The following is a 14,977-nucleotide window of genomic DNA, read 5'->3' as shown; positions in this document are numbered from 1 at the left end:
TCACAGTCTAAAGAAAAACCATTGCTCCCCAGGCTGTACTCTGAACTACCTTCTAACCTCCTTTCTCCTCCCTTCTCCTGCTTTATAGCTTCATTCTATGTGTTGTTTTCTTCTATTAGAAACTAAGCTCAGTGAGGGAATCACCTTTCTTCCTACTTGTTGTGTAATTCCAATGCTTAGTGTAGAGCCTGGCACATAGTAAGCTTTAAGTGCTTGCTCACTGACCAACTGCATAAAAGCCATGATTGCCACTCATGTGGGCAATAGTAACTTCTCTGCACTTAATACTAACTAAATGGTAGTTTTCTTACAGAATAGTTCTCTGGCTTTCTTTAAGTCTTACCCAACTAAAATCATACCTAGTACAGGAAAGCCTTCTCCAGCCCTTCTTAATTCCAGTGCCTTGCCTCTATTAATTATTTCCTATTTATCTTGTACTTAGGTTGTTTTGTATATGTATCTCTCCCAATAGACTGTAAGCTACTTGAGGGCAAGGACTGTCTTTTGCCTCTTTTTGTATCCCTAGCTCTTAGCACAGTGCCTCATACACAGCAGGTGCTTAATAAATGTTTACTGAATGGAGCTGAATTAAAATGAGAACTCTCTGCTGGAGAGCTAGAGGGAGGCATACCTTGAGTATGAAAGGTTAAATGAGGGGAGGGAATAGGAGAAATAATAAGTTTGAACCTCTTCAAGAGATAAGGGGGTGGGGGGGGGGCGGGAAGAGGAGGAAAAAAAAATAGCGAGTTGTACATAAGAGATTTGTAGTTTCATGTGCAATCATCTTTTTTTTTTCCTATTCTATTATGTTATGGAAATACTTGCTTGATTACTTAAGTTCAGAATAAAATAAATAAAAGTAAGTATAGAGAAGAATAAAGGTATAGAAACAGAAAGAAAAGTTCACCTGCATAGTGTAAAGCTGTCTTTCCAGAATTGTCAGTGCTCTCTGCTGGACATTTAGACTGAAAGACAAAAAACACAATCACTATAGATATATATAGATATAGATATAGATATATATAAAATAATTACTCCTATTCAGCTTGCCCCCAGTCTTCAAGAACAGTGGTCTCAAAATGAGACATGAGGCCCTTCACAATTATTCTAAAATGAAAATGAAGTTATGATAGTCATTTGGGAATTGGAAGCAACATGAAGAGGGAGCCTCAGAAATGAGGAGGAAGAATGAAGATCTGTTTACAGCTTACTACATTTGGATCTAATTTTACTAAAATATAAATCAAAGCTTCAGAACTTTAAACGACATGGGAAAAAATTCTATGTACAGGCATTTCTGTATAAACAGAAAGAAAATTATACCAGAAGCTTGATTATGGGGTGACAGCATGGTACAGGGCTAAGAGGCACTGGAGTTAGAGGATATGAATTCAGATCCTACTGCTGATGCTTCCTGTCTATGTGACCTCCAACAAGCCACTTAACTTTTCTTGGACTCAGTTTCCTCATCTGTAAAATGAAGGGGCTGGACTCGATGTCTTCTGAGGTCTCTTCTAGCTCAGCACCTATGATCTTATGTGGTCCTGGCCCATCAGGAACTCCAGTTTTTCAGAATCAGTTTTAGCTTACAGACCAAGCCAGACCCATAAGGCAAGTAAGAGGACCAGGACAAGATTTCACAACTGGAAGTAACTAAGGAGGAGTGAAGCAGGATAGCTGATGAAGAACAAGCTAAACTCTGAAGCAGTGGCTGAGGTTGGTGAACCTTAAAAATTATTTGGATAACCCTAGTCTAATAAAATTGGTTTGCTTTATAACCTATGTATTTAATTTTAAGTATCTTAAAACATTAGTCTGAAGGGTCCATAGGCTTCACCAGACTGCCAAAGGGGTCTGTAACTTAAAAAAATATACACACACACACACATCCCTACTCTAAAGGCCCCTAGACGATTGTATAATTTTTCCTTGTCTAGGCTTGTGATTTCCTTAGTGTGGGGAACTGGCAACTGGTCTGGTGTTTTAAGTCTTAAGAGTATTTTCTAAGCACAAGGAAGCATTTTCTAAACTAAGTGACTTGCCTATGGTCATAGAATTAACAGTATTATCAGAGGAAGGACTTATTTAAATCCATTATTAACACAGTTCTTGGTATATGTTGTTGTTGTTGCTGGGGCAGCTAAGTAGTACAATGGATAGAGCCCTGGGGCTGGAGCCAGGAAGACTTGAGTTCAAATCCAGCCTCATATGTTTACTAGCTGTGTGACTCTGGGCAAGTCACTTAATGCTGTTTACCTAGGTTTCCTGAACTGGAAAAGGAAATGGCAAACCACTCTAGTATCTTTGCCAAGAAAACCCCAAATGGGGTCACAAAGAGTCAGTCACAATCGAAATGACTTAACAGCAAGAAATAGTGCTTAATAAATGTTTATTGAGTGATGGAATGACTGAACCCAGATCTTCCTAACCTTTACTAGCTATGTGACCATGGTTACAGAGCCAGGTGAAATGCAATTCAATATATATATATATATATATTTACTAACCATCTACAATGAATGAGTAAAATACTCTGCTCCACATTGGGAATACAAAGACAAAAGTGAAAGTTTTTATACCCAAGGAGTTCATATTTTCCTGGATTGCTCCTGGCCTCAAATAAGCAGAAGCTTTTATTTTAGCTGCATTCAGGAGAAAACAGCACAGTAAAGAAAAAAAAAAGATATAAATCTGCTGTTCTTGAATTTAGCTTCAAAGACCTGCTAAATTTAAGCATTCCTGGCACCCAGAGGGCAGCTTGCATCATGTAATGCAAGACGAGAAGCTGTGTGATCACCAGACCCTGACAAGTTTAAGAATGTGACTGTACTTTTGCATGAGAAATACAAAGCTAAATTATTGCAAGATGCCTGATCCCAAATGGTGTCTGTGAAGGGAGAGACAACAAACAAGCGTCCCTCTTAACAAATATTTTGTTGGTCTTCACGGAGCCAAACGCTTTCCTGGGTTAGCAGAAATTCCTAGGATGCAATATGACCAGCAACAGCTGGATGTCACTATCAGTACTGCCATTTAGTATTATTAATCACTGAGCTTTAAACTCAGTCATAAGCTTTTGGGTAAGACTACTCAACTAAAGCTAGCGTTATCATTGTTTTCTTCCCCTCTAAAGAAAGAAGAACACCATGCCCTTAGCTATAAACAAAAGTCAAAATCCTAGAAGCTATTCCTATAGCAGCTAAGGAAATGGTGTTTGACAGTTCCAAAAGAGAATTAATGAGTTAGTTAAAGGGTTAATAACGACAGGGAGATAATCTACAAACTGTTCTGGCTATTTTGGATAGAGACTATTTCTGAACTTGTCCTTTCCTTAGGAAAAGGGGGGAAAAGGACTGAGCAAAGAGGGTTGTGGAACTAATCTAAGCCCCAGGAAGGTGTACCAGATTTGGATTGGGGCTTATTCTTGCTCATGGTGTTGCTATGGGGATAACATTCCAAACTGGGTTTTTTCCCCAGAGGATACCGTTTCCATGGCGAGGCTTCTCAAGAAACTATTCTGCACTAAAAAGCATTATAGAAAAAGGTAAAGTAGTGACCTAAGATGCCTTGAAGGAAGAAAAATAACATGAACTTCTAAGAAAAAAAAAAAAAAGACATAAGGGAGAGTTCAAAGGTTTCACTACTTTACCTGAAGAAGCTTCTTAATGCACTCAGGGTGGCTGTTCTTGGCTGCCAAGTGTAAAGCACTATGTCCTGAATGAGAAAAAAATAAAACACAAACATTGCACACACATTTCAAATCCCTGGCTTATCTCCTAATGAAGACAACTATGAGGAAATGAGATTTTCATGAGATTTCATGAGATTTTCAGCAACAAAGGCTGAATTGTTCATCTTCAGATAAAGGGCATATATACTTACTTGTAACCTGGAGAGGTGATAAAAGGAAGGTGTGTGGTGGGGAGGAAAGGGGAAATGTGGGAATAAAATGGAACACAGAGCATCCTGTTCATTCAGTAGGAACCACTTACAAGCAGCGATTTAGGAGCATGCCATGAATTTGTAACCTGCTATCGAGAAGCCCTACTTTTACGCTCTCCAGTCTTGCTGATGATAGGATGAAACTGGTGATGCAGGAGACAGAGAGCTGGACCTGGAGTCAGGAAGACCCAAGTTCAAATTCAGCCTCAGACATTGACTAGTTGCGTGATCCCGGAAAGGTCACTTTACCTCTATCAGCCTCGAATGCCTTAGTGGGGATAATAATAGCACCCGTGTGAGGATCAGATCCCCTTGCACACCTCAGAGCACTACATAAACTCTAATCATTATTGTTTTATACTTTATACTAACTCATATACATTACTGAGGATACCTGGCCTCCAAACAGAAGGCAGCACCTGACTTGGAAATTACAAGCAACAATCCCTGCTCGCTCTCTTCAGTCAGAAACCCCCAAACCTCACAAAAGATGAATAAAGTTGGAAGCTAAGACAGAATCTGTGGGTTCTAAATCAATGAAACTTAGGGAAAGTGGTGTGTATGTGTGTGTCTTCGGGGTGGAGAGGGGGGCAGTTCTGGTTAAAGGCCATTTATTTATTAACTTCCACCAAATCTTTCTTTCTCCCACATTGTCTGAAAGTTTTCCTGAGTTTGTTACTTTGCCTGTAATTCTACAAATGTGAAATCATCTTGGATTACGAAAATCTGGCCTTCAAAAAAATTTTTTTAAGGTAAAACTACTTTATTGATTGCAGTTAGTACAGTTCAATAAATACTGATCCCCAAAATGAACTCAGCTACTTATCACAGATTGTTGCCTGGAAAGCTGCAGGAAGTTGAATCAACTTATTCTTGTGGAGGTAAACTAGAGTCAATTCCGTTTCTTGGGATATTTAAGATTTAAGAGCCTATTGGTCATTCTCAAGTTAGTGTAAATGAGTTTGTTCACATTACTTTCTTCCTAATACCAAGCTGACATAAGATACCTTGAGACAATGAAATTTTGGGGTGTGGGAGGGGACGGAGGTAATTTTGGAACAAGATACCCTCTGAGGGAAAAGGCTGGTTTCTGCAAAATGCTGATAAAGAAGGCTTAGAAAGAGCACCAAGAACAGCGTGCCTGGGGACTTGAAGGTCAGGGTAGGGACTCAAAGTTGAGAAAGGGATGTAGAAGGTTTGAGGAAGGTGCCAAAGCTAAAATTCACTTAAAGATTTTGCTTGAGGTCAGTTTTGCAACCGGCACAGGCATAAGTATTCTGTCTCTTCCTATCTAGCACTTCTTGTTAGCTCTAGCTCTAGCTACAGCTCCTTCCTCCAGGACCTAGAACTCAAGCTAATCCTATGCATACAGCTATAGCAAGGCTTAAATAAAATGTTATGGGCTGGCCAAGGAACCTGGACACCATTCATAACGTTGTTTCTATGGGAACATATGTTCCAAGTCCCAAACAAAGTTTGATTTAATAATTTAGTACAGAAGGAAGTAAAGGAGAAAGAGAAAGCAAGGGAAGAAATGAAAGGAGAGAAAGGAAGGAAAGAAGGAAGGAACAAAGAGAGAAAGAGAGAGAAAGAAAAAAAATTATAAAGCTGGTATCTGCTGAGAGAGTATAGGAAATAGATTAGCTTTTCTCCAAACTGGGGGCAAAAGCTCTTCCAAAGACCTCCAGCATCATCTTCTGCTTTTTTGGAAACAAAACAAAGCAAACTTCTTCAAAGACAGATAGCATAAGAAAGAAGAAAAGTTAACATAAAATAAAATTGAAAAGGCTTTCTAATAAAGCAAGTGCCACTATCACCATGCCTAGAGGTCAATGTGATGGTCTCTGAAGTGGGAACCATCCTCCAGTTTTCTGTGATAGAATATTTTTTTCCCTTATAGGCAGGACAAATGGCATTCCTGCCTCTGCTACCCCCCAACTAGTTAAAACTAGAGCAAAAATCAGGCCCACATTCCATTCTCTGTGCAGTATTATCCTGGAAAAGGATGTCTTTTACTACTAACGTATCCAGATCTTTTAGAATGTAAAATTCTCCAAAGGGAATATGCTGTTTTACTGATGGACTCTCCTGATAGTAATGGCAATGAATGCACGAGTCTGGTTCCTGGACAACTGCAGACTGCACCACAAGGAAGTGATTTTATTAGAAACAAGGCATTTAATTGCATTCTAGCAGTAGTTCCTCCAATACTGAGGAAGCACCAAATCTACTTCTGTCCAGAGGCTTTGCTTATCACTAAATGCCAGAATCACAATCTGAGAACCAGAAAGGACCCTCAAAGCGGGAAAGCAGTCTAACCCTCAAATTCCAGGCACAAGTCTACCAAAACCATGACTAGATAAGACCTTTGCGGAAACTGAGGTAGAATTAACTGTCCTATGGAGAGAATGCAAAGGTAGGAAAAGAGAAGCTGTTTCATTTTTAGGAGTAAATAGGTCATTCAAAAAACTGACTGTGAATCAAATCCACAAAGTTATGATGAGTAAATATGAGCAGGCAGAAATACTACAGGCCCTTTATTCTATGAGGGGAGAAACATGTATATAAAACATGCACGAAGTAAATTCGTGGGTAGCTTAGTGGATAAAGTGCTGAGCCTGAAGTCAGAAAGATCTGAGTTCAAATATGGCCTCAGACACTTACTAGGTGTGTGACCCTGGGTAAGTCATTTAACCCTGCTTGCCTGTTTGTAAAACAAGCTGGAGAAGGAAATGGCAAATCACTCACATTATTGTTGCCAAGAAAACGCAAAATAGGGCCATGAAGAGTCAGACGCAACTGAAAAATTACTGAACACACATGAAGTAAATTCAAAGTAATATATCATCGGGCCAGGCTGAGGACCAATGTAATAACTGCCTCTGACTACAAGGACACTGGCCCACAAATAGATATTTAACAAGCACCCCTGCCTTTTTGGAGGACATGAGGTAAAAATGGAGATTAACCGCAGCAATAGGAACAATTAGGTAGGTTGGCCATTTACTGCTCAGACCAAAAGCAATAAAACTATAAAGAAAAAAGCTCTCAAGAGAGTCCATCTATCCCTGGGGTATTAAATGATACATTGTTAAATGCTGTCTAGGTTAGAAAGGAAATTCAGAAGACAATCACAGAATATTTTAAAAACATAAATATATCTTAAACTTTATGGGATTTTGCCAAAGAAGCACTTAGAAGGTCTCTGGGGAGAGATTCCACAATCCCCTCTGGATGCTTTTATTTCAGTGTTTTAAACATCAGTATTTTACTTTTTTAAAAAAGGTAATATTATCAATGTTTTATTATATTTTTATTTCTTGTTAAATATTTCCCAATTACATTTTAATCTGGTTGAGGCCACAGGAAGGAGTGTTTGACACCACAGGCCTAGAGCCCTAAGGGTCACTGCTTTGCTCCGTCACATTTGTTGTGGTTGTTCAGTCGTTTCAGTTGAGTCTGACTGTGTCCCCATTTGGGGTTTTCTTGGCAAGATACTGGAGTGGTTTGCTATTTCCTTTTCCAGCTCACTTTAAAGATGAGGAAACTGAGGCAAAAAGAGTTAAGTGAAGTGCCCAGGGTCAGGTCACACAGCTAGTAAGCATCTGAGGCTGGATTTGAACTCGGCCTGACTCCAGGCTTGGGATTCTATTCACTGCACCACCTAGCTACCTCAAACATTAGTATTATAAACATTTTCTCAAACCTACCCAATTGTTCCTGTTGCTACAGTTCACCTCCATATTTATCTCTTGTCTTCTGAAAATGTCAGAGCATTAGCTAAACATCTACTTTATTATCAAAATCCTTATACTCAGAGTCAATTATTACATTGGCTCACAGCCTGGTCCTCTAGTATATTGCTTTGAATTTATTTCATACATATTTTGTGTACATATTTCTCCTCTCATAGAAGGTAAACTCCTTGAAGGTAGGAGCTATTTTCATTTTTGTCTTTGTATCCACAGTGATAAGTATGGAGCCTAGCACCTAGTAGGCACAAGTGTTAAGTGACTTGAAGTGAAATTATTTTCTATTTTTTTTTCCTACTAAGGAGAATGATTTTTGGACTGGGGATAGAGAAAAAAAAAATGACATGTATTGAAACCCAAAATACTTGAGGTGAGAGAGTACCTAACCACTCTCAATGAGTTTAGGTCACCAGATCCTAACAAACTATAACTTGTAACCATGAAATAACAAGTGAAAAAATATGGGGTGGTATCATGGGGCTGGAGGAGAGCAAAAGTCACTCAAATTTCCAAAAATGGGAAGAGACAGAATCTTCAAATTATGGGACAGAGAGCTTGCCTTAGATTCCTGGCAAAATTCTAGAATGAATTAAAGGGATGGTTGGTAAGCATTTATAAAGCACAGCATTGATCTCTGGGAGTCAGGATAGGTTCATCAAGAGCAAGTTTTGCCAGACTAACCTCATATACATTACTGACAAGTTTATTAACCCACTAGTGACAGGGGTATGCTGGAGCCAGATCCTACCCAGACTGTTAAATTTTCAGTGTGAGTGTTTATACCTTAGAAATTGCTACAAATCAGAGCTTGATTTATTGTTTTGTTGATTACCTAGACTTGAAGTTCTCAGCAATAAGAATTAAACTTACAAGTATGTTGTATGTGCTTTTTAAAAATTGGAGAGCCCATTGTTAAACATTTATCGTCATACCACTGCTACTAGATCAAAGTAATGTCACTGACCTAGCCCATCTGGATTTTAGCAAGGGATTAATTTGAAAACGTGTTCCATGATATTCATGTAGACAATATGAAGAGCTATGGACAGGATGATGGTTCTGGGCTGGGTCTGACTCAAGCAAATCCTCTTGGAGTTTATATTCGATACTAGACTAAAATAAGACATTCACAGGTCATTCAAAAGTTAACAAAAAGATTTCCTTAGCTAAAAGAGGAGAATGTTATTCATTAACAGACAATGAGAATATCTCATTGATTCAGCTGAGCATAGCTCCCCTGCCTGAGTTAGCCATTGAGATTCATCAGAAAGCTTGGAGTTCCTCATAGCTGCTTTGTGTTCAGGTGAAGAAGTGATATTAGTTGTCTGAGTCTTTAGTGCCCCCAGCCAAGCAAATTGACTTGATACCTTTTAAGGAAAAGCCAGCCTAAATTGCATGGGAGTAGGGGGTGTGTGTGTGTATGCATGCACATGTGTGTATTTCATTCATACACACGTGTGTGTGTATATCAATTTGAAGGAGAGCTCTAGGGCTGTACCCCAAAGATATATCTGGGATCTCATTCCATGCATCATTTTCAGATGATGCCATAGAAAGCATGCTTATCAAATCTGGAGACGACACGAAACTGAGAGGAGCATTGAACACACTGGAAACTCCAAAAGTATTTCAAAGGTCCAGAATTATTGGCTGAACTAATTAAGATTTTATTTATTTAACAGGGAAAAATGTAAAGCTGTACAGTTGGGTTTTAAAAATTACAAAATGGGAGGCATGGGAAGCAGTTCATTTGAAAAGGTTCTTAGGATTTCAGTGAACTGTTATCTGAATCTAACTTGACTGTTTCAGCTTGTAATTCAAAAAAGCTAACATGGGTCTTAGGCTGTATTAATTCTGGCAGTCAGTCAACAAAAATTATTAAACATCTATTATGTGTCAGGCACCATGCTAAGCACCAGTAAGACAATGAAAGGCAAAAAGCTGTCCTTGCCCTCAGGAAGATCGCAATCTAACGGGGAAGAAAACACATAAACAACTGCATATTAAGAGGGAAGTGAATAAGCATTTAAATAGTGCCTACTACATGCCAGGCACTGTGTGAAGGGTTCTGCAAATGTTATTTTATCTTTACAACGACTAGCTATATCCAGGATAAAAAGGAAATGGATGAGGGAGGAAACAATCTCACTGGGCTCTACTCTGGCCAAGCTACATCTGGAGAATCTTTGTAAATTCTGATGAGTCCAGGAGAGGTTGACTAGGAAGGCTCAGAAACCATGCCCTGTAAGTATCTGCTATAAGAGAGATTAATGTGGGGAAGAGAACACTTGAGGGTAGAGGGGGATTATAGCTGTCATTAAGTATTTAAAGGGATGTCACGTGCAAGAACTAGACTTGTTTTTCTTTGGCCCAGAAGACAGAACTGAGAGCAAGAAGTAGAAACTGCAAAGAGACAAACACTGCTCTCCCTAAGGGAAAACTGTGTCCAGAATGGACTAAGCTGCCTCAGGAAGAGTTGAGCTCCCCATGGTTGTAGGTCTTCAAGTAGAAGTTGAGGGCTTCCTTGCTGGGGATGCTGCCGTGGGGATTCAGGTGAAGGCATGGATTTGACTAGCTTCCAACTCTGAGAGTCTACGCTTTAGAGTCACCCATCACACGAAAGTTCTGGAAACTCAATGTGCATGATGGTATAGACGGTGGCCAATCTGGCTCAAGAAATAAAAATTTTGAAAAGGCGTATGGACACATAATCAGCCTATGCTGCGTTAGCGCAGGATTCTGCCAGTTAGCAACACATAGTGTGAATATTGCCTGTATCAGAGAAAATACTGGGCCAACTGGAGGACAGGTCTCACCCTGTATGGCAATTAGATTTTGCTAACATTAAAAACAAGACTATTTCCTCCTTATCTTCCATTTGCATGTACAATCACAAGTTGACCATGTATATAGGACCCTATTTACTTTACATTACAGTAAATGTTTGCTAACTGCAGATAGAATATGAAAGATAGCTATAGTATTATACATAAAACACAGAACTTTTTAGAATGCTTTTTAGAACTAAAAATAAATTTACTCATTTTCTTCTTATCCCTCCAATAAAAATGTCCAAAGCCTAATAACTTCAGTTTAATAACTAGATATAAAATAAAAACAGATAAATCTAAAGATACAGTTACTATGGAAAGAGAAAAACAAAAAAAAGTGCTGAAAGAATCTAGGCAACTAAACAACAAATATTTCATTTCATTGGAATTTAATGATGGGAAAGCTGTACCTGCAGTATCTTGCGCTGTCACATCTGCTCCATGTGTAACCATGGCCCTGAGGCACTCCACGTGCCCTCTTGATGCAGCCAGGTGGAAACTAAAGAAGAAAGCACGAAGAGCTTCATTAGTTATCCATCTCACAGAAAAAAAGCATCCTTTCCTAGACAAGACATGCTCTTTTTCCCAACCTCCTCAGGATTCCTGAAAAGAGGAATACAACATAGGTCCTGCCCTTAGGAAGCAGTGACGGTGATGATTGATGACAGCGATGATGGCCTGGTGGCAGCTGCTGCTGCTGTTACTACTACTACCAACACCACCACCACCACCACCACTATGATGACGACGACGACTACTACTACTACTAGCTAACATTTATGTAGCACTTCAAAAGTTTGCCAAGCACTTTTACAAATATTAACTTTTATCCTTACAACAACCCCGGGAGAGATGTGCCATCATTATCGTCTCTGTTTTCAGATGAAGAAATTGAGGCATACAAATTTTTAAGGGACTTGCTACCCAGTTACTAAATACCCGAGGTTTTCTTTTCTTCAGGTCCACCACTTTATCCCTTGTACCATCTAGCTGCTTCCATATGTATAATTCTAATGCAAGTTAATTAAAAAAAGATGCTTCATATTTAATAGCATACTTTAAAGTTGGTAAATCTCTTTCTTCACAACCCTGTAAACTAGGTTGTTACTGTTCAGCTGAGTCCGAATCTTCATGACCCTGTGGACCACAGCATGTCGATACCATCCATAGGGTTTTCTTGGCAAAGATACTGTAGTGGTTTGCCATTTCCTTCTCCAGTAGAGTAAGGCAAACAGAGGTTAAGTGACTTGCCCAGAGACACACAGCTAGTAAGTGTCTACTGAATCACCTAACTGCCTTTGTAAACTTGGTAGTATAAGGATTTTTGCCATTTTACAGAAAAGGAAATCCAAGTAACAAGAATTTATGGTTTGCCCACGAGCTGCACAGCCAATAAGTATCTGAGGTGATATTTAAATTCTGATCTCCCCACTGAAAGTTCAGCAGTATATTTGCTAAGTCATGTTGCTACCTAATTCTTTTGCCCCCTCAAAACTGGAAGACTAATCAGTGGTTGGGACAGGGCACAGTGGCTGCAGAATGCTCCAGGGGCAAATCCACAGTTGTGTCTCAGCTGTCCTGCCAATCCCCAGTTGAACACTGTGGCATAGACCTCAGGGTTGTTAAAGGAAGGAGCAGGAAGGAAAAGCAACTATCTCTTTCACTTCCAAAGTGCCTTTCATTCGGATTTCTTTTATAGTTATCCCTCCTCTTCCCTCTGGTGACAGAGAAAAGGCTCTAAGGGTACCAAAGACCTTTCCCAATCAACATACTCTCAAGGACCACAAGCACCACAAGCAGATGATTAATCCTCTGAATACAACAGGGACGTTCCCTTTATAGGTCTATAAACTAAATTCCTCACTTTGGACTGGTCATTAAAGGGATGCTTTCAGGAGGCCAAAACAATTATCTTAGCAAGCAAAAAATGCAGCTGTATTTGGGGCAGGCTGAAAGAACCTTCCTAAGTCACACTGGAGATCAACTCCAAGGCTATTCCAGATTATCAGTAGCAGGGTGAAGGTGGGGAAAAGTCTGGGGAGCACTCTGAATCACTACTGTTCCAGATCTTTTTGGATCCTATTACTGCTTACATCTCCAAACGCTTACAGTAAAGGACCCTAGGAGGGCCTCGGAATTTAAGAAGTGGCTTTTCCAGCAAAGCACATGGTTTCTTGGGACCTAAAGAACCAGTGCATTGCTATAATCTCTGCAGAACTGACAAATGTATAGCCAGGGCATTTCCTCACAGGAGAGGAGATAGAGAATAGTACAAAAGTTGGTACTTTTGCCTTCTCTGATTAGCCTTCTCAGGCCTGAGGAATGGGGATGGCTTCCAGCAAGGAAAGTAGCATCCTGGTGTCATCTCATTTTCTCCAATTAATCATGTTAAATAAAATGCGATAAAAAAGTATATATACGTGAAACTACTTTACAAAAGTTTTTAAAATAAGCTTCAGGATTTATTAGGTTCTCAAGGTTCTGTGGCTCACAGAGGGTTTTCTATAAATTTAGTGTTCAGGAAAATCCAATGAAATATTAAGTAGATGCTTATTTTCACTTCTCGAGTTGTAAATTTCTATCTCTTGGTTAAAAAAAAAATGCTGTAAGATTGGAAACAGCTGAGTAAATCCATCCTATTGTTTTCATGTAGGTTTGTACACAAAGTAAATCTTGTCCTTTCCCCAACTTCAAAGTTTTAGGATATAAATATTACATCAAAGATGAACATCTCCCTAATTACTTAAGTCAAATCCAACCTCCAGACAGAACTGTCTTTTCTTAGTCTCACAAGTGAATAGTCAGCTAGAGCGATGGTCTCCAATTTTTTTCAATTATGTACCTCATCAGTAAAAAAATTTCAGTATGTAATCACCAACGTGTTTATTTACTTATTCACAAATTACAAATATGTAGTTATGCTATTATAATACTTATACAGTAACAGAAATTTTAATGAGGAAAAAAGTGAAATAATATTGGAGCCTAGAGTCCACTGCGATTTGCTGGTGTCTGAGTAAGGAAATGACACATCAGGTATACGATTTAGGAGCTCTTTGGCACTTTTGTCTTTGAATCCTTAAGCACAGCCCCCACATGTAATAAGTGCTAGATAAATGTTTTTTGACTGATGTAGGGGAAAAATCATTTTTTCAGCTCTGGGGAGGATAAGGATTGGAGAGAAAAGACATTTGAGGTATGAAGTCCATTTGGGAGGCTACTGCAATGGTGCAGACTAGAAGTGATGAGGATAGGACTGAAGGAGACTGTGAATGGAGAAAAAGGGAGAGATGGGAAAGATGCTGAGCAGAGAGAAATGACAAGATTTTTCAACTAATCGGATGGATAATATGAGTGAACTGGAGGGAGTTGAGGATCCTGAGGTTGACGACCTCGGCGACTGGCAGCAGAAATGAGCAGTTGGGAAGAGGGGTGGGTTAAGGTGAGAGTTGGGTGAATCAGGTGGACACCAAAGGAGATGAGCAGTTCTGGAAAGGGCTCAGCAAGCCCTCACACCAGAGCTGCTAGTCCTCCTGAACATCTCATGGATCTATGTAAATCTATAACCATTCCTGGAAAAGAAGCCCAATATTCATATGAAGGAAAACATTTTACACACCCACATATGTGCACACACACAAAGAGGCATGACTATGTGTGCACAGTACCATCTGTAATGTTTATTTCACAGGAATGGTTTCTAGGACTCATCCCACAACGGGCAGGAAGTTATAAACACCCTTCTTTCCTTAAGTACCAGTTGCTCCAAAACAGAATGGTGAATCTACTGCCAACGTAGACAAAATTTGAGACATTAAGATGCATCCTTTTAACAACTCAGATTGTAATGTTTAAGGGGCTTGCTTTGCTTCCATTAAAGAAAAAAAATAGGTAAACTTGCAAACACTATTATCTGTTTATCCCCTGTCTACATATTTCTCCCTATAAGCAGAAGAGGTAGGAAATCCGGGGGTTGGCGAGGAACATTAGCTTATTTTCTATAGTTCTGAAACATTTCTGGTCTACTCCAATCAGGAAGGACTCCTCATAATACTTCATGTACAGAGTACCCCATGTCTATCTGTCTTAAAGCCACTGTCTCCGCTTAGAACAGCCTCCTTCCTTCCTTCTACCTTCTCCAGTCCCACCCAGTCTGAGCTCCAACCTCCATAAAACATTCTACAACTACTCAGGATCTTCAGAGACTTCTCTCTTCTCTGAAATTCTGCTGTCCATCAGTACAACACTGCCCCTGCTAACTTCTTCACGTATGTTAGTTTGAGTTTCCAAACTGTAAACACCCTGTGTGAGAACAGGTGCATTTCTCCAGCTTCTGCAAAGCTAGACATATGTTAGGCAATTACTCATGGATCTATCTTTGAGCACTAAAATCTCATCCAAAAGAATAGCTTCCAAACAGAAGTCTGGACGGAAATTAGTCAAGGATGAACT

The 14,977-nt window shown here is 39.5% G+C and overlaps 1 protein-coding gene across 7 annotated transcripts in view; it reads right to left on the bottom strand.

Moving 5' to 3' along the window:
• The window catches only part of RAI14 (retinoic acid induced 14), a 177,907-nt gene that overhangs the window by 21,256 nt on the left and 141,674 nt on the right, over positions 1-14,977 (bottom strand). For all 7 annotated transcript variants that reach the window (XM_036758400.1, XM_036758408.1, XM_036758424.1 and 4 more), the window contains 3 exons: positions 10,936-11,024; positions 3,650-3,714; positions 908-965 (listed from right to left, as the gene is read on the bottom strand). In XM_036758400.1, coding sequence (XP_036614295.1) covers positions 908-965; positions 3,650-3,714; positions 10,936-11,024 — 212 coding nt within the window. The remainder of the gene's footprint in view (positions 1-907; positions 966-3,649; positions 3,715-10,935; positions 11,025-14,977) is intronic.

Source organism: Trichosurus vulpecula, chromosome 1 (genome assembly GCF_011100635.1).
Source record: "Trichosurus vulpecula isolate mTriVul1 chromosome 1, mTriVul1.pri, whole genome shotgun sequence".
Classification (NCBI taxonomy): Eukaryota; Metazoa; Chordata; class Mammalia; order Diprotodontia; family Phalangeridae; genus Trichosurus; species Trichosurus vulpecula.
Note: the sequence above shows the minus strand (reverse complement) of the source record. Positions and strands in the feature narration are given on the sequence as shown.